At 42.7% G+C, this 21213-nt stretch overlaps 1 protein-coding gene across 1 annotated transcript; it reads right to left on the reverse strand.

Annotated features, from left to right (window-relative positions):
• Nucleotides 1-112: 112 nt before the first annotated feature.
• On the reverse strand, nt 113-20998 carry prrc2b (proline-rich coiled-coil 2B). Its single transcript, XM_054612068.1, is given in 32 exon segments — nt 113-2614; nt 3369-3575; nt 3872-3953; nt 4115-4194; nt 4382-4549; nt 4713-4953; nt 5110-5228; nt 5370-5464; nt 5555-5747; nt 5931-6032; nt 6202-6489; nt 6648-6724; nt 6992-7133; nt 7222-7328; nt 7549-7706; nt 8435-10465; nt 10601-10805; nt 10921-11122; nt 11966-12156; nt 12249-12588; nt 13402-13570; nt 13688-13772; nt 13985-14148; nt 14779-14903; nt 15072-15254; nt 15257-15384; nt 15657-15800; nt 15934-15997; nt 16498-16600; nt 17103-17280; nt 17389-17566; nt 20838-20998. Coding segments are annotated over 31 exon segments (6654 nt in total). The 5' UTR covers nt 17504-17566; nt 20838-20998; the 3' UTR covers nt 113-2446.
• Between the last annotated feature and the right edge of the window lie 215 nt (nt 20999-21213).

Here is a 21213-nt window from a genome sequence, read left to right on the forward strand (position 1 = left end):
AAGGTGTCCAATTTACAACTTATTTTAAAGCGGAAATGCTCGTTGAAGGTGGGGGTCCACATAAAGTGGAACTACTGGGAGAAAAGTACTGGTGGTTCTCAGGTGGCGCTGGTCTCTTCTGCTTGATATGCTCAAAACACAACATTTAGTATATTTCTGGCCACGTAGCCTAAAATCATTTCCCCCGAAATTTCTGCTTCCACAAGAATTTGATGCATGGTTTTAATATGACAAAGTGAGAATACAGAATCAACAGTACATTTAAGAAATCACAACTGCTTTATTTCTTTTCTTTCAATAAGCTCTTTTTTTTTTTTTAAACGAGGGAAAGTAATGACCAAATATTTGAAAGGATAAAGATCAGGTAGGATAAATATAGAATGCTGGATCAGCTGTCGAAAGCACTGGTCCTTTGACAAAATGAAATATGCATCTTAAAAGTACAAAAAAAAAAAAAAAAAAAGTCCGGGCAACATTTTGGTGCAGGTACAGTGATGAGAAGCATCAGGATCTTTTGCGCTAAGGGACGAGAGGCAAAAAAACACTCCAAGCCCGATAAACCTAACAACAAGTGAAAGCAGTCCATTCTGAGAACAGTGACCTTTTTAAACGTTAAATCCTTTATAGTGCCACAATATCTAAAAATGAAGTGTGGGTTTAAGCCTCCCCTCGCTGACGAGGCTTGACTGTACAGTAAAATATGAATATACATATATACCAGTGAAACACTGTCAAAGATAAATCGCAACATTTTGTAGTGTCATGGAGCGTTATGGTAAGCAGTAACATTTAACCAGTTATGACATTGGCATTGTGGGTGTCCATTACAAAAAAGAAAAGAGAAAAAAAAAAAAAAAAAAACATCAGCTTCACATTTTCAAATAGACCAAACACTTTAAAAGTCCTTCGTAGTCCTCTGGAACTGCAATACTCAAAAAAAAAAAAAAGCTTAAGCAATTGTATTTTAATTCAACAAGCGATGTTATACGCCCCTCATTTGTGATCCATTAGCTTCTAACTGAAAAAAAAAAAAAGTTATTTGGACCCTGATTGTGATTATAGTTAGGCTGCATTTATTGCTAGTGCCAACTCAGAGACCAGATGCTGAATAATCAAATGGTGATGAATCCGTTTCTTCACAAGTCTCCACAGAACTGTTAAATGGGATTTTAACGGAATTAGAGAAAAGTATTTTAAGAGCCTTTAAAGAAGAAAGCTAAACGCCCCAGACCGAGGGATGTAAAAATCATCACTTACATCACATTCAATAACAGATTTGATTCATTACAACCCAAACACGCCAATAAGAAAGCAAACATTTCAATCAGCTATTTTAAGGGGGTCCTTTACAGCAATTGCTAATGCAGCCCCATCTCCCCCCCCCTGCCGCCCGCACAAAAAACTTCACAATGAGCCCCAAAAAAATGTTGCCAGCTTGGTTGAGCAAAATCCACACAGTCAATTGCAGCACTATGAAGTGTGCCGAGTTCAGGTACAGTCTTTGTGAAATGTTGCTCTGTTCTAAAAAGGTGTCCCGCAAGTTTACACACACGTTCAGCACGTCACATGCACACGCTGTATCAATGTCAGTGAAGTTCCCATGGAAGCAACATGATTTTGGTAAAAATGTCCACGTTTTAGTTTCAATTTACATACAGAAGAGAGCAAGCAAAAGAATGTAAAAGGAAAAAAAAGAACCGAGTTTCACCACAGTTCATGGGCTGGGTTAAGTACCCCAGAAGATGCATTTCTAGGGTGAATCACTTGACTTTTGCTATGTTGACATGCAATGATGTCTACAAATTGGAGGATTTTTTTTTCTGGGTTAATAAAATAAGTCCTTAATCAATAGCAGGAATGGGTGATGTTCTTTATATTTACCTGCAAAAAAGCCAATGAAAAATGACCAAAAAGTGCCCCACTGCATTTCAAATTTGTTTTTAAAAAAAATGTTAAGAGACACTGCTTCTTATAGTGAGTGGTCTCAAGAGTCTGCCTGGTCTAAACAGCTACAGTTCATAAAGAGGGAGTAAATACAGTTTGGCAAAATGGTATGGAAAAAATGAGCCATCTGTCTGAGTTGGCCATTTTCTTTTCCCCACCTTGGAGAGAAACACAAAAAAAAAAAAAAAAAACAGAAATATCTTTTCTTTTTACCAATCTCTTAAAAGTGACTAATAATAAATTAAAGAGGACCTTGAAGAGATCTGTTTAAAAGACTGTGTGTGTCTATGTATATATTTATATATATTTATATATCTCTATACGTGGTGTGAAATAATAGTGTCCAGTTCTGATAGTTCGAGAGGGGTAATTCATAATGGTGTCTGCTTGTATGCCCCTTGCCATGGTGCCTTGGGGTAAGGTGGGTCTTGGAAGGCTCGGACAGTGGTCAAGGGGCTTGTGTTGGCAGGCTGAGTGGTGTTGAGGATTTTAAGGTCCATTGTTATGCCTTGCCCTCCTCTACTTTGACAGCCTGGGGTTTGATGGCTCCAGAGCGTGCTGGTTTGACTTGCCCTGTGGAGGGTAGGGGCTCCTGGAGTTTGCTGGTCATGCCCCCAGATGGTGTCTTGCCCTCACCCACTGCCTTGCGAACGTCTCGCATGGTTTTATTCTGCAGAAAAGAAAAAGGCAGAGTTACCAAGATCTAGAGCAGCAAATTGAAAACAATACATTCATGCACCAACACTTGTTTGGAGAGCCCGAGGCTGATACTCAGCTACTGGGTAAAAATACTGGATTCCAAACAGCAGACATATTTATCCGTCTGCATAGTTTCTGTCAATTTGAGCAGTTACTTTGCCAATTTATGCTTTGTCTGGAGGAGCAGTGTTGGCAATTACTTATTGTTTATTAGATTGGGTCAACATAACCCTATTTGTAAGCCACTCTAACATAACACAATAACCACAGTGAACTGCTATATAGGTTTCAATCATAACATTTTACTGCCAAATTATCACTTAAAATTAAATGATCAGCCTTAGACTATCCAGTAATGTGTGAACATTCATTCATATTGGATTATATACAGGAATACAAGTTATTACTGTTACTGCATGGATTAAGAATGCTGCAATTAATATTTTAGATAACTATTTAAAAAAAAAAAAAAAAGTAATAGTACAGTTAACTCAATTAACACATACATATTATTATTAACAGTATATAATTACACTTTGCCAGATAAATCTTACAGCACTACAAATACATCCTATACAGATCTGTCAGATACAGTATATTCATATAAAACTATAAATCTAACCTTAAGTAAAATGCCCACACGAAATACACAACACAAGTAATGCAAGTAGAGAAAAAGAAAATGGATGAAATTAAATTACCTATATTTATAGTGGATGGCTCACCTTCATGCCATCCTCCGGCCCTTTCATAGGGGGCTCGGGGACCGAGGGAGGGGTGGAGTGGGAAAGGTCACGGCCGGGATTGGGGTAAGGGGGGCGGATGAGGACAGGCTTGTTGACCTGCATGACTGGTCTCTGGATGGGGTTAGGGAAAGGGCCAGTGGTGGGGGGCCGCATGTGCATCACCATGCTGCCCTGAGCAGTTGGGACCTATTGGTCCCGGGAAAGGAAGGGGGTAGATGAGGGGTGGGAAATAAATGAAAACAAATTATTAGCATGCCAGTATTTCTTTGGGAAAACTTTCAGAATGTAATTCAGCCGCAGTTTTGTTTCATCAAACACATCTAATCATAAATAGTCCTGTACACTGTAAATTATGTCAGGTAAGGAAAATGTGGATGAATTTAACCAATAATGTTACTAAATTTAAATTCAACAAAAGTGAACCCACTCTTTTTGAGAAAGATGATATACACAAACAAAACACATTTAAAAAAAATAAATACCTGCTGAGCATAATGTGGAGGCAATGGGCCTACAGGCCCTCCAGGACCAGAGGGCTTTCCACTGGGGCTGGCAGACCCAGGCCTGATGAGGAGAGGGGAGAAGGAAAGTAAAAGAAAGTGTTACAATCCATTTCCTCAAATGTAACTTTGTCATACACCCTCTCTCACTTGTTAACAAAGCAAAGTTTCTAGTCCGTTCAAGAAAGTTTTCTTTTATTAATTGCACAAATCATTTCCACTCACCTGTAGGACCCTCCGGATAAGCCTTGGGAATGATTGGGCTTCTCAGCAAACTGAAAGCCTTTCATTTCCATCTGTGAGCCCTGAGAATAGGGCACAGAGTTAGACATATAGTCGATGCAAATAAACAATTATGGATCGCCTCTTTATAGATAAGAGAAATGCAGCATTATACAGATTTGTCCCCATGTTTTTTGGGGGGGGATAAAAATGGACTTTGACCTCCAGAGCAGTTTTTTGGTTGAGCATCATAAAGTCAGCCAGTCTTACCTCCCGGCTGCCAGTCATGTGTGCACCCTGGGATCCAGGTGGCATCATTCGGCGTGGGCCACCAACTGACAGGTTCTGTCCCTGCTGCAGCTGGATCGACTGTGGGAGGATGAGATGCTGCTGAGCTGAGCCATAGCGCAGCTGAGAGCCAGGTAGGGGCATGGTCACCTGATGAAAACAAGGATTTTAATGGAAACGTTATCATCCAATGACGGTCTGATTATGCCCTGAAGGCTTGCACTAGGGGAGTTCACATAATGGTATTTAGCAGCATCAAGAGGAATAGAGTGTCTTCATCAGTTATGAAACTGTGCTTCAACAATCCACTAACCTGGATGAGCTGAGAGTCCATTAGCTGGGAGGAACCCATGCCAGGCCCTTGGTTCATCTGGCTCTCATAGACTAGCTGCTGGCTGCCATTCATAGGCTGATAGTGTGAGCCTGACTGGGTCTTGACCATGTCTGAGGGCTGCATGCCAGGGAAAGGAGAGTAGGGCCCCTTGAGAGGGGCTCCACCTGATAGCACCATGGGGCTGGGCTGTGACAGGTTGGGGTGCATGTAAACCTGGGACCTGAAAGGAACGAGACACAGCAGGGACGCATAATGAGCGAAAGGAAAACATTAGGATTACATGGTGGTGCCACATACATGAAACAGATAATATGACTAAAGTGAAGCAAATTAATGGGACCAACAGAAATTCCGTGACAGATTGAGGTGGTAGTACCTGAAGGGGGGAATAGAGCTGAACATGTCTTGGGACTGAGAGACGGGTAGACCTCCCCGAAGCCCCATCTGAGCCTGAGCCTGAAGAGACGTGTGCAAAGAGATCGGAATCTGCTGGGCCTGAATGGATGAACAAATGTTACATGACGACAACGCTGCGAATACACAAACAAGTCTGTTGTCTATTGTGTGTGTGTGTGTGTGTGTGTGTGTGTGTGTGTGTGTGTGTGTGTGTGTGTGTGTGTGTGCCCATCTCGCTACCTGTTGATAGGACTGCTGCTGGGACATGGGAGGTACAAGGCGGGGCTGGCTGGGAAAAACATGACCATCCAGATACAACGGGGGAATATGATTACCTACAAAAAGGGAAAACAACAGGCTTTCAGTTTATTTCCACTCAAAGTTTAGGCCCCTCATCAAATAGAGAAAATTAAATGCAGTGTTACCTTGCATGGACATGGAAGGCGCTACTGATGCCACAGGCATTGGAGGCATTGAAACCCCTCCAAAAGAACTGTAGCTAACACCACTGGAGGAGCCAACGCTGCAGGGGGGCTGAGCACCGGAAGCACCTCCACCAGGAGAGCCCTGCTCGGGGAGGGACTGGGAGTTCTCCCACGCTTTGCGTGCCGACTCCATCTGAAGGAAAAGAAACATTTAAGGTTGATGTGCATGTTTGAATAAGTCAGTTTTGCCCTAATGTTCCCACTACATTAGTTTCCATACAAGAAAGGGTTTGCATAATTATTCAGTCCTTTTCCCTTATTTGTTATATGCATGAAAATATATAGTTCTGTGTGAATTGGCTTGTAATTCAAATACCTTGAGAGTGAGGTCAGCACTGGGGAAGGAGATGGGGTTGAGGTTAATTCCAGGCTGCAGGTGGTTGGAACGCAGCATGGGGATACTCTGATTGAGAACAGTCTGTTTAAAAAAACAAACAAACAGAGGTTCAGGATAAACAGTTGCAAGGAAACATCTCAATTTTAAGTAAAAAAAAAATTTGACTGTCACATCAATCTTGAATGCATTCGGATTACCACTAGTTATTTTATTTACAAGACACCACAGAAGTACAGATGTAATCACTCACATTGGTAGTAAGTGCGTCCTGAAGCTTGTTGACAGGATTGGACACGGGAACTGGGTTGGAGCCCGGTGGAAGGCTGAAATCAGAGTCTTTGGCACTGACACCAAACTCAATAGGAGGCACAGGCAGCACAGCGTCCACATGGAGGTCCACGCCATTGACTGGTGTTATCGGGCCACCTTCCAGCCGATCTACACCTTCTGATCCCTTGCGGTGCTTTAGGGAGCGTTCATTTCCAATGGGCCCTGGCTTGTGCTGTTCTTTATTCTGCTCTGGGCCAGCATCGGAGTCCTGGCCAAGAAGAAGACAAGGCAGTAATTAGTTGACGTCTCTCAATGTTGTAGCCAATTTGTTATTTGTCGATAATAAAGGCAAAACAAATCAAAACAAACAATATTTTAACGAGCAACTGCTCACAAAAATGTTTAATGAGCAACTGCGTGTAATACCTCAGAGTTGGGCTCGCTCCCAGTGTAAGACACCTGTTTAGTCCACGAGTCTCCCCCGGAAGACTGTACTGAAAGAGCTTTAAAAAAAAAAGATAAATAAATGCCATTAGTAAAGAATGCAATCAATTTGTCTCTTTTCACACAATTTCCATTCACAAAAAAGCCTCCAACTATATGTAAAATTGATAAATATAGTTGTAATTTCTATCAGTTAAATAATTGAAGAGACTTGTAAGAAGCTATATTCTGCTATGTGTAACAATAAAACAAATATGCTCTGAAATATGGTTACTGCTTAATAGCACTGAGAAAAGCATTGTCACAAAGTTGGGTCTGTCTATTACCTGAGCTGTTGGTCTCCCAGATTTCAGTTCCCAGGTTGTTGGAAGACAGCGCTTCCTCAGGTTGTTCAATGCTCATGCTTCCCTGCTTTTTTGCAAAGCGTGGTGGTATCTTGGATGCAATAGTCCTGTTCTTAACTGGGACCTTACACAGGAAACAAGGATAGACATTTTTAGAAACCAACACACTTTTTGTTTATCCCAGGCTGATTACTGAGCATATGTTTACTTACAGCAGATCCCTGCTCCTTCCTCCGTCTATCATCTTCCTGTGGGCGTCTTTGCTTTTTGGACAAGGCATCCTGGTATCCGTCTGGATTTGAGACTGCGTCCCCCTCAACTACAAAACAGACATGTTGTAAATACAAAATGATCTGCTGATAGGTAGGACCTGCATTATCATCAGTAATCAGTATCCATCCTAGAAATATAGAAATGTAGCAGCAACAATTGTCCAGTTTTTTTCCCTCAATTTATATGGCCAACAGTTCAACTTCAGAATTGCTAATTTCATTTCTATCAACACGACGTTAACAGAAATTTAAAAAAATGTGACTCACTTGGGTAGCTGCTGATCTCATACTGAGACAGAGATTCAGATATGTCTGTCTTGACAGATCCTTGCTTCAGTTCCTTATCCAATTTCTTCCCAGAGGGTTCATTGGGCTCCTCTGGTTGCTCTATGCTGTAGACTGAGCCGGACTCATCTGGGCTTCTGCTGAAAAACAGGAAAGGGAGCCACAAAGGGGTTTTAATTGGGGACTCGGACATCAAAAAAATGAACAATGGCAAAATAACCTAATAACATCTCAGAAATTTGTGGACAAGTAAGTCTCATTTGGGACTTAAAAACAAATATCTAAAACATATATTTCAGTGAGAAAATCAAGTTGAGCAAAGGCTACAGAGGGCAGGATGAGCAACAAGAGAAAGAAACAAGCTTTCTTAAAATTCAGACTCGGGGTGATTCTGTGGAAAATCTACAGTGTTGGCAGCCAATCCTCCTGTCAGGCACAGATGGCTTTGCCAAATTCATCAAGCCAATGAAACTGAGATACTACCTCATCTGGGACAGACGGATAGTGAGAAGTGCTCAGTACCTCAGGCTTTAATCAATAGCAGGGGAAAAAGTACAAACTATAAATAAAGTGTAGTACTTTCTTAAAAAAATGGATCAGAATAGAAGAGCGTGAAAATCTGTGTTCATTCCTGTCATTGTGAGAGTGTAAGTTGGAGTATATTTAAATCAAAAACAATATAGGAGACACCCTGTTTTGTTGGTTTCTAAGTAACTATAACAACCAGACCTGAAGCATCAAACTAGAGCATTAATATTATTCCCCAGCACATATCGAGGATGCTTCATTCTTAATGATAATATATAGATATGGGTACAGTATGGAGACAATTACTTCAACTTTAAGTTTAATCTATTATTCAACTCACCTTTTACAGGAACCCCCTCCATTCTGCCAACTGTCACTCCTGTTGGAGGAGGTGGGGGGATTATCAGGTGCACGTGCCATCTTGCTGACTTCCAGCAGTGATGGCTCTCCTTTCCTGTTCTGCCGTTCCACCAATGGTCTCTGGCTGGAGAAGCTTCTCTTGCAAAGCTCCCTCTTTTCACCAGAGCCTGGCTCACCGTGGACAGAGTCGGAGGGAATTTCACCATGTCCCTGGGTAGCTGGGCCTCCACCTCCACCTCGCTTATCTCTCCAGTCAAATTCGCTGTTCTCTGATCCCGTCTCCCATTCCTCTGTCTGACCATGCTGGCTTGGACGTCCACCAGTGTAGTGGCCACTGGGCCAGTTGTCTTCCCCACTGCTTTTGGTGCGGCCGGGCCAGGGGTTTGCGAAGTCTCCATTTATGTACTCCTCACTTGTCCACTGGTTGGAGCCAGGTTCACGATCTTGTTGTAGACGACGGAAGCGCGGAGGCTTGTCTTGACGCGGTGGACGGCGTCTTCGTAACATCTGCCTGTCAGGGTTGTCATTGTCAAAGTAGTATTCTCCTTCGGGGGCCTCTGTACCATTTTCCATGAAGGTGCCAGTGAATTTAGGGGGGTACTTGAGAGTCTCACGTTCAACAGGGGGTCTGCGGGAGTAAGTAGTCTCAGCACCAGGACCATAACCATTTTCTTGCATGGGGCCACCAGTGGTACTGAACTGTGGCCCACGGCCCCTCCATGTAGAAATGTCCCTGGATCCTCCAAATCCTCGGCTGTAACTACCAGTGGTGTTCATTCTGGGAGGCAGCATGCGACCTCCGAGACCCCCTCTGGGCTTGGTCTTTTCTCTGGGATCTTGGGCCGTCTGGTCATCTGTGTACACCTTGTTGGATCTCCAAGAGTCTCTATCAGCCTTACGGACTTCTCCAGACTCTGCGTAACCTTCTCCATTTTCAGATCCCTTCTGGCGGCGCCTCTTGGGCAGTTCTTCATATTCGGAAGCTTCACTCAAGGTCTCGCTGACATTTCGCCTGCGGGGCTTGCCCCTCTCGAACTCCTCCACCTTGACAAGGTCCCTGGTTGCTCTGCCTCTGCCTGTCCGCTGAGCGCCACTGCTGGTGTTATTGTTGTTATAAGCACCCCTGAGATTGTCTCCACCCCGGCCACCGCGGGTTCCGCCTCTTGAGCTGAATTCCCTAAACCCTCGGCTGCGGCCTCTGCCTGTTCCCCTGACTGCACCAAAGGCCTGCTCTTCATCAATGAAGATCCAGTTATTGCGCCGTGGTGCCTGAGGCTCCCGGATTTCCTGGCCATCTCGAGGTGACTGGTTCTTGCTGTTGTCCCAGGGGCTCTCTTTGGGAGACTCATCACTGTGGGTGCTCAGAGGCCTTTCGGTTTTGGTGGGAGCCGGTGACTGACGCTGCCTCTCTTCGGGCTGTTTCTCAACCACAGGTGATGCTGAACGCCTGTTGATGGCTGGCTGGTTATCTTTCTTCAAGTCGTAAACATTGGTAAGGACTTCTTTCTCCAAGCGGTAGGGGACAGGCTTCTCCTCGGGTTCAGGTTTGGGCTTCTCATTCTCTTTATCTTCGACCTTGAGAGCCTTGAGTACTGGTTTCTTGATGGGCCCAGTTCTGCGAATCAAGGTGCGCCCACTGCTCTCAGGTGGCTGGCTTACGTTACTACTGGAACTGGGCTCGGACCACTGGCTTTGGACATTGAGTCCTCCATCTTGTTTCTGGCCTCCATCTCTTTTCCAGTTGTCCTTTGAGCCATCTAAGGTCTCATCTTGAGCTTCACTGCCGTCTTTCTGATGCTTGTCTCTAGAGTCTTGTTTTGGGTAATCACTATCTGCATGATTCAAGGAGGGGTTCTGAGCAGTGGTCAGCAAGCCTTGGTCATGGTGTTGGTGTTCTCTTTCTGAGCCTCGGCTCTGGTAAGCGTGATGGGGGATATCATCTCGGGGGTGGGTCAAGCACTCATTGGCCCTCTCTTCATAGGAGTCTTGTTGGGGGCAGGCCATATCACTTCTGTGGGGGAAAAAAAGATACAAAAAAAGATGAAGAATGACAAAAAAGGACTATGTCAGAAATCAGGGTTTTAACTGCTTTAATCTAAGAACTGCAAAATTAACAGGCTCTAATATTTTAAACACAATATCTGACCTGTCATCTGGCTGGCCACTGTCCGAGCTTTCATGCTGTCTCTGGTAAGGTGGAGTGAAGCTGCGCAAGGGATAGCCATCTTGGTTCCACATAGGGTAAGGCTCAGTGGAAGGCGCTCTCCTCTCCTGGTGCAGGTTGGAATGGCACCCTTCATCGGATCCAGGACTGTTCAGGTGGTCTTGATGCATCATGGGTTTCATCATTCCTGCTGAAACAATAGGTGTTTGAATTTAAGAGCTTTTCCATGATAAAAAAAAACTGAGGAAAAGTGTGATTAAAGATGTAAAAGTAACGGTTCCTTTTAGAGAGTTATTGCTCACCTGAAGAGTGGACGGCACCGGGGTAGTAGTCCACAGGAGATCGTCCTTGGGTCATACGGGGATCCATGAAAGGTGGCATCATCATCCAGCGGGGATCGAACCCCAGGACATGTGGGGGATAGTAGCCTCGCTGGCTGTGGGTTGAGCCAGACGGGGCAGGGTGACCAGGCTGCTGCCAGTGCTGCATCTTGTAGACTTGTTCCTGTAGAATGAATGCAACGAGCACATTTGTAAGAGAATGTTCACAAAATACAAGGCCCTCATCTGTTTAAAAATGACTTACAACAGTCTGCTCAAGCTAATGTGAGACTTCAGAGTAAGCCATGTCAAAAAGATATATTCAAAGGTTACAGTCTTCTTAGTTCAAGGCCCCCTGTTTCAACCTGTTTCAATATACATTTGATGAAAATGTAAACCTATCCTTCAATTCCAAATTCACAATTGAACACACAATTATCTCAGCAAGGAAAACTTATGCCGTGTTCACACCAAAAGCGAAGCAAATATTCGTGACACGTCCTCTCGTCAGTTCAGTCACAGGTCCATTTGTGTTTATTCGCTTCATTAGTATAATAGTTGATTTGTCATAGTCTTAAAGGTTAATTTATATTCATGTGTACCTTTAAGCCATGGAAGTGAGAGAGTGAGCCAGAGCAGTAATGTAACAACCCGTCATGTCCAAATGTCTTTTGTTAAAATGCCTCTGGATAGCCAACTCTCTTGATGTACACTGAAATGTGGAAAATTTGAAATACTGCAAAATGCATGCATGTACCCTTCACAGAGTGCATTTTCTGCTCTTCTTGCATGAGATAACCAAAAGACATCAGCTGCAAAAACCCTAACAAGAATTAAAAATGTAAAATCCAACCAAAAACAAATAGGTTAACACCCTTCACAGGGCTGTTTGCATATGACGACCTAGAGGGACCTGCTTCTATGAACTCTTGAAAGCCCTCTTCTTACATAGCAGCCACTAATACATTGAGGCATTAGTGTGGGATTAAGACTTTATGGTTTAGAAGGTGCAGCAGCTGGTGCTCACCTGCTGTTGATGGTGCTGTGGCTGCTTTTGAAAGCGTGGTGGGATAGGTTTGGAGGGATGACGTCCACTGTAGTCTCCTGAGGGGGAGGAGGGCTCTTGGCCATCTTCCTCACTGGCGCGGTAGTTAGGGAAGGCGGGTTCATCACGGTAACTATGGCCAGGAGAATTGTCTGGGGGACACTCAATTCCATCTGGAAATCATTTGATCAAAGACCACGATTAGCATCTGCCATTATGCTCTGCAATAAGTAGGCAAATGTGCACATTTTTATTTATTTTTTACCTTTTGTGCTGTACTGCCAGTTCTCATTTTGGCTTTTACTCTGTTCCCTGTCTGGAGAAAGTGGAACTTCTTTGCCCTCTCCCTCTTTCTGGCCATCCTCTGATCTTGATGTCTGTCTTTCAGTCTTTCCAAACTTCTCATCCAGCTTTTTGAGTTTTTCAGCACAGGCAGCCAGCCGTTCCTCACGCAGACGCCTCTCCTCCTCCTCCCGGCGTCTGCGAGCTCTCTCGACAGCCTCCAACACCTCAGGTGACACAAACTTCGCCCTTGCTGGAGCCTGAGACTGGCGCTGGTGATCTTCTTGGTCAGCCAGTGGCTCACCTTGGTTTTTCTGCTGGGCCTAGAGATTGAACAGAGGCAGTTCAAGGAAGAGGTAAATACTATAGAATAATAAAAAAATAATCTATCATGTGTCCTTTGAGACAAGGTTTTAATGAAGAAATATTATATTTTTCACTTTGAGGGACCAAAAAGATTTAATGATTTTAAAAGTGTGCATGCTTGGAGGTGGTCATTTGTTTTCCCCAGACAGACAATTTAAGGTAACAAAACAAAGCGATGTCCATTTCTTCCAAAATTACACAGATAGTTCAATTATTGTTTAACTCTCAGTAAAAGTGTTGATAAGATGCAGCAGATAGTAGTAGATACCCTAAATGACAGTCTACCAAGCCCCTCCAATCACATTGACAATTTAAAAGCCTCAAAGACTTAGTGAAATAAAATATCAAATATGTACCTCAAACGTCCAATTATACTTGTTTATTTTCGGGAATTCATCCGATGGATTTTATTCACATTGAAACTGGCCAAAAAACAGAAGCATAGTCTGTATTTCCATTACGTCTGTCCCATCGTTTTCAGTTGCCAAGCAAGAGGCATGGCAGGTGAAAAGGAGTCAGACACATATCTCTATGGTTACTGCAAAGTCATCTCTCCTAATTCACAATGACAGCCTCACTTGAGGGTGTATGAGGGCACACTGCTATTCATGTGCTCTGCAGTGTTGCCTTATACTCCACAGTCACGCAGGGATAAAAGAACAAGATGTGTGTTATAACTGTGGATAACATCATAATAACTTAATCTTAGGCAAGTCCTCTCAGTGGAGGAGGATGAGAATGGAAAAAAACACAACATAGCGTGTCGTTACCAGGGTGTCCGTAGAGAGATATCTGCTGTTGGTCTTCCTGGGCGGCTCTTGATGGTGATGTTGGTAAGAATAGCTCTCCTCAGGGCCCTCCTGAGGGTAAGACGCCTCACCTGAACTTAGGGAGGGTTGGAAATCACGCTGGTTCTCTCTCTCCCTCTCCCATTCAGTCCTTAAAAAAAGAATGCATCAAAATTGAATGAGTTGAACCTTTAAATTATGACAAAAAACAAGAGTATAATGGGGGGTTTTTAAGAGCATTAACAAGCCATCAGGAAAAATATCTCACCACATCCTGTGTTTTTCACCAGAGGGGTCTTCTTCGTCATCACTGAACTTAAGCTTCTCACTATAGTCAACTTCCTCATGGAGTCCTAGACAAACAACAAACTTACAGTCAGCAGCAGTTTATCAATGTAATCAGAGCACAGTATGGTAATAAATGCTGGCATATGATTAACTCAACAATAATGCACCCGAAAACATGGGTGGGAAATATTCAGAAGGTAAAGAGGATACTTAATATGGTACAAACTAACTTCAGAGCCAAATGAAGGCAGTTCACCAAAGTCTAAGAAATACTGACCTGCCCATCCATCCTCACAGTCATGGTCAAGCTCATCCAGATCCTTCAGGTCATCTGGATTAATGATGGCTGGACGTTGAGGTCTCTCACCAGGTCTGCGGATGGGCTGAGAAGAGGGTCGAGGTGTAGCTCGAACAAAGCGGTTCTCTCTTCTCACATCACCACTGCAATCAGAGACGGTAGAAATAAAAATTACGCCCAATGTTGGAACCCATTGGCTTTCGGTCTGATGACAGATAAGCGTCGGGGGGCAACGGGCTATATTTCTGGTCGTTTTTTACAGTCCAATTAGCAACTGGAGATGCAAGACCGGAGAGGGAGTTGAGAGAGGACATCTATGATTGGTGTTTTTCACAAGTAGCTAGTTTATTTATCTTAACCATTGTCACACGACAGTAATTCTGACAATGCGCTCTGCCTCCTTTGCTCTCCGAACGGACGGTTTGCCTGCATTCAATCAAAGCCTGCTCAAACTTAATTGGTCAACACTACTCTGGCTACAAAATGGAAGCCAGAACCCTTCTGATGCCAAAATCTTGTCATCTGGTTGCCTTCAGATTTTACATGCTCTCCGGTCAAACTACTTAATTAATGTAATCAAATGTGACTTGATGAGATGTGGGTCCACTGCAGCTGTATTTTTGGTGTCTTGTAAACCCATGAGGGTTGGGCACGTTATGTGCATGACACGGAAATAAAGATATATCTATCTATCTATCTATCTATCTATCTATCTATCTATCTATCTATCTATCATTAATGGATATATGCTCTCTCGTTGTAAATGTACTTACTTGACAAGTTCAGGTTTGGCGTAGCTCTGTCGAAAAGTGGGTTTGCTCTCAAATCGGGCCGGGGCTGCTACAGTGGCAGGAACATGGTCTGCACCTGGTGCTTCACGTGTGTCTTTAGAGCACATCTGAAAAACAGAAGGATGAAACAATGTGTTCATAGTAGAAAACCAATGAGCCATCAACATGATTTCTGGCTTTGTCCGACAGCAAATTTTGTAAGTGATATCAGCAGTCTTTGGAGGTTTTTTTCCCCCCATACAAACAAAGGCCTAAAACAGTCACATAGTACTTACAAATGCAGGCAGCATGTCATGGTAGACAGCAGTCGAAGTGTGATGAAGCTGATACTGCAGAGCAGTAGGGACGGTTGTTCTGCGGACAGGCTGGGCAGGTCGCAGCGAAGGTTCCTTTGGGTCAAGGACTGGTGACTGAACCGTCACTACACAAGCAGAGGTTGTGCCGGTGGCAGAAGGGGGTGAGATGAGGCGGGAGGGGTGCCGTTCTCACCCAGGGCAGTGAGCTTACCCTCAGGATCCGCTGGCAAGCCGAGGGTCAAGGACGAGGGCTGAAGGTTCCTGCCACCACCTTCCCTCCAGCTCGTCACATCTTGAAGTGGGGAGAGTGAGATTTCAGAAACACTAGAAAAGCTAAACCAGGACATCCCAAATTGTCCGTATGAACTTCAATGACTTCCATCCTCCCCTTTGCCCCGTTATTTTAGTTTATCAATAAGCCGTTAATGTGTTTCACAGCATCATTAGATTCTAGATGCTTTCTAGATACAAAAAAAATGTTGCTGCCAATTTAAGAATTAGCTTTCCAGCAGACATCCTCTTATCTATGAGATGACCAGACAATTTGTTTGAGTTGAGACTCACTCTGGGGGCGGAGGCTTGGTCCGGGCCCATACGACGGATCGAAGCCGCTTCTTTCCTTGCCAGCCCTGTCCTGTTCTCCAGCTGCCTTCAGCGTGGGAAATTCCTCGTGAGAGAAGGGCTGAAGTCGGTTTAAGGCCCTTGAACCTGATGTTGTCATTGAAAGAAGGTGCATTAAGAAAAACGTTTCTCTGTCTTCTGAAAACATCTGGTTACTTGTCATTAGATATTTTTAAAACACACTTATAACACAATTATAGATGCATCTGAGATGACTCACCATCTTGCTCTACTGCCTTTCCATTTAGCAGGGCCCATTGCTTTGGTCCACCTGTGTTTGTGTTCTGTGGAAATGAATAGAACCAAAGTCAAAGCCTAATATCCACTCACACTCTCTTTGACCTTAGAGACATAGCATTTGTCTTTTTCCTGACAAAATGTGGTTAAAAGCTGCCAACTCCATCTTGACCCCCTTGTGGTAGCTAGACTGGAACATAAAAGTCACACTGCGACAGAAGAGAAGGCTAGGTTTCATCATCTCTGTTTCTTGCAAGAAAAAAATGTATGTCCACTTATCAGAGACATCTGCTCTCAAACACACTGAGATTAAGTGTCATTTGCCAAAAAAAGTACCAAAGGGATTATTAAAAGCTACGATTGTAAAGGAATTGTTTAGCCACATTTATTTTTAAGACTGCAGTGCAGTAAGTCCAGTTTTCTTACACATTCCCTCTTGATTTTTCAAAATATATTTAATGTGTATAACGGAGTGCTTCTCTAAAACCTAAAGACAAAATTAAATAAAAATGAAATGTATTACATAACCATAGCAACACATACACACCTCCTGGTTGGCTACCGGTGAGGGCTTCTGAAGATTGGAGACAGATTTCTGTAAAGCCAGCTGTGGCTGCAACTCCGGCAGCTGTGGTGTTGATGCAATTGAACTACAAATAAGGGAAAAAAAGTTTTGTGAAAATTTGTCAAAGCAGGCCACAGGTACAATGACTTGATAAAAAGGCAAGAGCACAGAAACGCAAGACTTTAGACTGACTTGCGCTGACAAACCTCTAGGCAATAACCATCTATAATCATAAGGCAAAAGCTTTGCAACAACAGCTGACTTGTTACAAAGCTCAACGCTTTATTGAACTTTTTCCTGACGTTGCCTTCTGAAAAGGATAAAAGCGCTTTAAGTCGATACTGGTCTCTTAGAATGCACCTTTCTATGGCACCCAGTGTAGTTAACGTGTTTATTTTAATTGCTCCAACAATTGCTCCAACAGCCTTTATGACTGAAAACCACAAACTAGAAAGGCTATGATATTTGGCAAAGTATCTTAAAATAAGCTATAAATAATTACTAATAGTACACAGGACTTAACTGAACTTTGATATAATGAAGAGATAAGTCGGTAGTTTAGAGGGTTTTAACCATTCTACCCTTACCTCTTTTGATCGGGTTGTTCCTGCTTGTTCGCCCATCCTGTACCGTCTTTCGGCACAATAATCACGTTGGGATCGTTTCCTTTGTTTTCGGACTTCAAGCTCGGCAGGTGAGCAGGTGGGGGCATGCGCCGGGCTGCGGCCACTTTGCCAAGACTCTGCAAGCCATGTCGCGGAACTACTAGGGAAAAAAACACGGGTAGATAAAGCCAGGGGACTTAGATTTCCAATGGGATTGACACATGGTAACAAGACATGCAAAGAAAGCAATTAGGTATTGAGGACTTACCTGCGTTTTTCTGAGTTTCTATTGATTTTCCCTTGTACTTGTCAAATAGGCTGAGTGAGGAATACTTGCTTTTCCCATCCTTGGACTTGGTTATTTGCCCCAAACGATCGGACATTGCGATGTAATGTCATCGAGTATGGAAATTTTTCTTTGCGCCTCTTCCCAGTGCCTTCTGATTCTAGAAAGACAGGAGGAAAAGAAATGTCAACCTTAAGTACAGAGCTCACTGTGAGAAAAAGAATTCAACCTCCGGGGTGGAGTGTGTTCTTCTTTAGGGCTCCAGATAGCGACCATTTTTTACGAGTGTGCAAGTTACAAATTCACGTGGTCGCATTCATGCAAGAGCATGATGAGCATTACGGAGTGGAGACATCAGCCACAGTCTATTTTTCAGTCTCAAAAGTCACCACGGTCAGCTTGATCAGAGTTGAGCAGTTGCCAGTGTACAGCAAGGGTCAAGCTTGCACAGAAAAGCACCTTTCGAGTGTTCTTTTCAGCTATCTTTGGGCTCTCCTACCACATGCATGCGCCTGGTTTTTATGTGCACGAGTACTTTGAGGCATAAGAGTTCACAAAAACCAACTGAGAAAGTTGGTAGCACTGGGTGGAAAAGTTAGTCTGGAGTCCTGATCTACCACCTTGTGAGGTCAGGTAGTATCTAGATATTGAATATTAGATTATTGTCCCATTGCTCTAGTATGAAAAGATTGCTGCAATAAGCAGCAAATTATAATTAAGGCATTCATTTCATGTGTTTTGGTTACAAAAAAAGGGAAATGTAAACATAGGATTCATAATTTCAAAGTTCTATGCATAAATAAATGAAATCAACTTTGCATCAAATCAATCTCAGGCTTATGGTGCCTCTCCATTGGCATTGAATAGCACACCAATTAGACAGTGGGCCATTTTAAACCACTGATTAAATGTTGGCACAACATGGCTTGGAACAGGTATCATAACCAAATGAAAAAATACTTTTTGGTACAGGTAAACAATGATGTGATATTTTAAGAAGAATCATAATTTTGAAGAAATCATTGTCCTCAAATGCACATTTTATGTTAAATTGGAAAAAGCGATTTACTCCAAGTTGACATGGACTGCTTTGAAACTGTACTTCAGTTTTTGCATATTTCATATCTTGACCTGGGGGCAGTGACAAAAAACAGTCAAACTTGTCTATGACACGCTGCCTAAGTGGCAAGGTTCCTTGTGTAAGATCACTGGTATTCTGGACAAATGCATACCTTAAAACAACTCTAAGTGTCTGTGATCAAAACCAAGGCTGCAGACAGGCTGCTCTCTATATGTCAACACTAATCGTACGCTGGTTTGAACGCGACAAAATTACAGTGTTCATCCTTCAACTAAAAACCAGACAATCAGAGCATCCTGATTTTTTTCCCCACCTTTTTATGTATGATATACAGCTCAGGTGTGTGCATTGACCAGAGTAAAAAGGGAACATTGCTTCTGAGTTTTTAAAATATATTGTTCTATGCTTCGTTCACCACAGTTTCTGTCACATCAACCACCTGTTTGGCTTGAAACAACATATAATAAGGGGGAAATGTTTTTTAAGCCATTTGACAGAAAGTTCCTTTAAAAATGATTAACCATCTGACTTAATACTTTTTTCAAACCAAAATTAACAAATTAACTGTTATATGTTTGCAGAAAAGCTTTGGATTGTGGCATACATGTTTAAGTTAGAATCATGCACTCAACGCACCAGGCTAAGCTTATACACTAATGTGCTTATCCGAAAATTCACATCCGACAAAATCCTTAAGTTACATACTTGAAAACCTTAAATTGTTGGCTCCAACATTCCTTGTTACCCCACAGAAATATGCTAACACCCAATGTAACAACAACATACAGCCCTTGCTAATGTAACTTATGATGGCTCTACAGAAGTACACAAAAACATGTTGGTTTACACAATTATGCATGAATTTTAAATTGAAATATAAGGGCAATTAATGTATTTGGTTTACCAGTTGTGCTCTTATTTAAAATAACATGGAACAAAGGATTCAGGATTGGATGAAATATTTAAAAATGAATAGGGAATATATTTGATATCTTTATACACACACACTTGCAACCAATAATCAAGTGACCATAACAAACTATAGCAATAAAACAAGATGCACCAACTTGTTATACATAAGAAAGCAGCATATTTTGTTATCATAAATAAAATGGTTTTGACAAATACGACTAAGTGCACACCCCAAAATGTGTTTCTAGTTAAATGTTGTGACTTATGATACATACAAATAACACAATATATATATATGAAAACACAAGGGTTTCATAATGTAGGCATAAGGGGCTCCCAGCTGGTGTTTTGAATATTTTATGCTCAAGCCTTTTGCTGATGATTATGGTCGTTTCAGCCGAATAAACAGGCTGTGGAAGGCCGCTACGTTAAAGATCCGCATAGGCGTTTCACAGGCGAAACACATCTGTGCATCAAGGTCGGATTTAGCCGTGCATCACATCAGATTCCCTGTATAATTTGATTTCAGATAAATATTAAGCATTTTTGCAAGGACATTTGGTTAGAAATGGAGGCTCAGGTTATGACAGCAAACATAAGAAACCCCCCTTGACGTTGTTGGCATGGGTTATTTCACCAGACAATCAATTACAAGCTGCAAGTATATCATGCTTTTTGCAGCAGAATCACGTTTGACCTCCTTTACGTTAGCTCACAGGGGAGCTAATGCTAACCCCCAGCACATGACACAGACTGCACAAAAACAAAAACACCATCAATCCCCTCTGACGTTGTTTGTGCAAAACACACCGCCACCTTGGCTCCATTTAACAGATAATTAAACCAGATGAATATTCACGTTAACTAACTTAAAAAAACAAAAACCTTTTGGATTTAAACGTGACCACACATACGTCAAAAGAGGACTGTTGCTAGCCAGATATGCTAGCTGGTTCCTGCAGTCTGCGGCTATGTAAACACGTCTAACAGTGGCCATGGTGGAGCTGTGCATCATATATATGTATATATACATTCAGCACGGTTTAGGCTGTGCATATGCGGTGTAGCCAAGCTAGAATCTGGATCCAAACACAGCCACTTGTTCTTACTTTTTTGGGGGAAAACTAGCGTTAACTTCCAGTCCAGCTGCAAAAACAACCCTGGTAGGCCGGGGGGCTGAGAGCGTTTCTATTAGTGCATGGCGGTGATAAAACACTGTTTTTTAAAAAAGGTGGAATATATATGTAGAAACACTCAAACCAATGCTGATATTTGCAACCCGTTCGTGTTTTTTTTTTTCCTCCTCAGCGATGGGAATGTAGGGCAAGGCGATTAAAAATGGCCGCTGCCCAGAACAAAGCGACAATAAAACTGGGCAGCGGAGAAGACGAGCAAAAATTAGGACATTTCACACAACCCACCCGGCTCCATAACTCACCAACTCAACGAATTAGTGTGTCTTCTGATCAGTAACGGTGATGTATTTCCACAAAATGTTGTCTAGTCAAAGGATGGATGGAGATTGAAAGAGCCCAATCTTCATAGGTTGAACCGATTACAGCGGTGTTGCTGGGGTTCTACCCGGCCTGGAAATGAACACGGCTGTGTGTAGGCTGGATCGGCTCGACCGAGAACGTCATACGTCACAGAACGTCGCCGAACGTCGCTGGCACAACACAACACGCGCCTCTGCTGGTTGGTTTGAGCAACTACAGAAACGCCGTATTCATTTTAGTACATTTTAAATACTCTTTTATAAATACACAAGCAGTTTTTTTTAGAAAAGGAAGATTGTTGTAAATTGTGCAGGGATC

This window comes from Anoplopoma fimbria, chromosome 14, assembly GCF_027596085.1.
Source record: "Anoplopoma fimbria isolate UVic2021 breed Golden Eagle Sablefish chromosome 14, Afim_UVic_2022, whole genome shotgun sequence".
NCBI classification, from domain to species: domain Eukaryota; kingdom Metazoa; phylum Chordata; class Actinopteri; order Perciformes; family Anoplopomatidae; genus Anoplopoma; species Anoplopoma fimbria.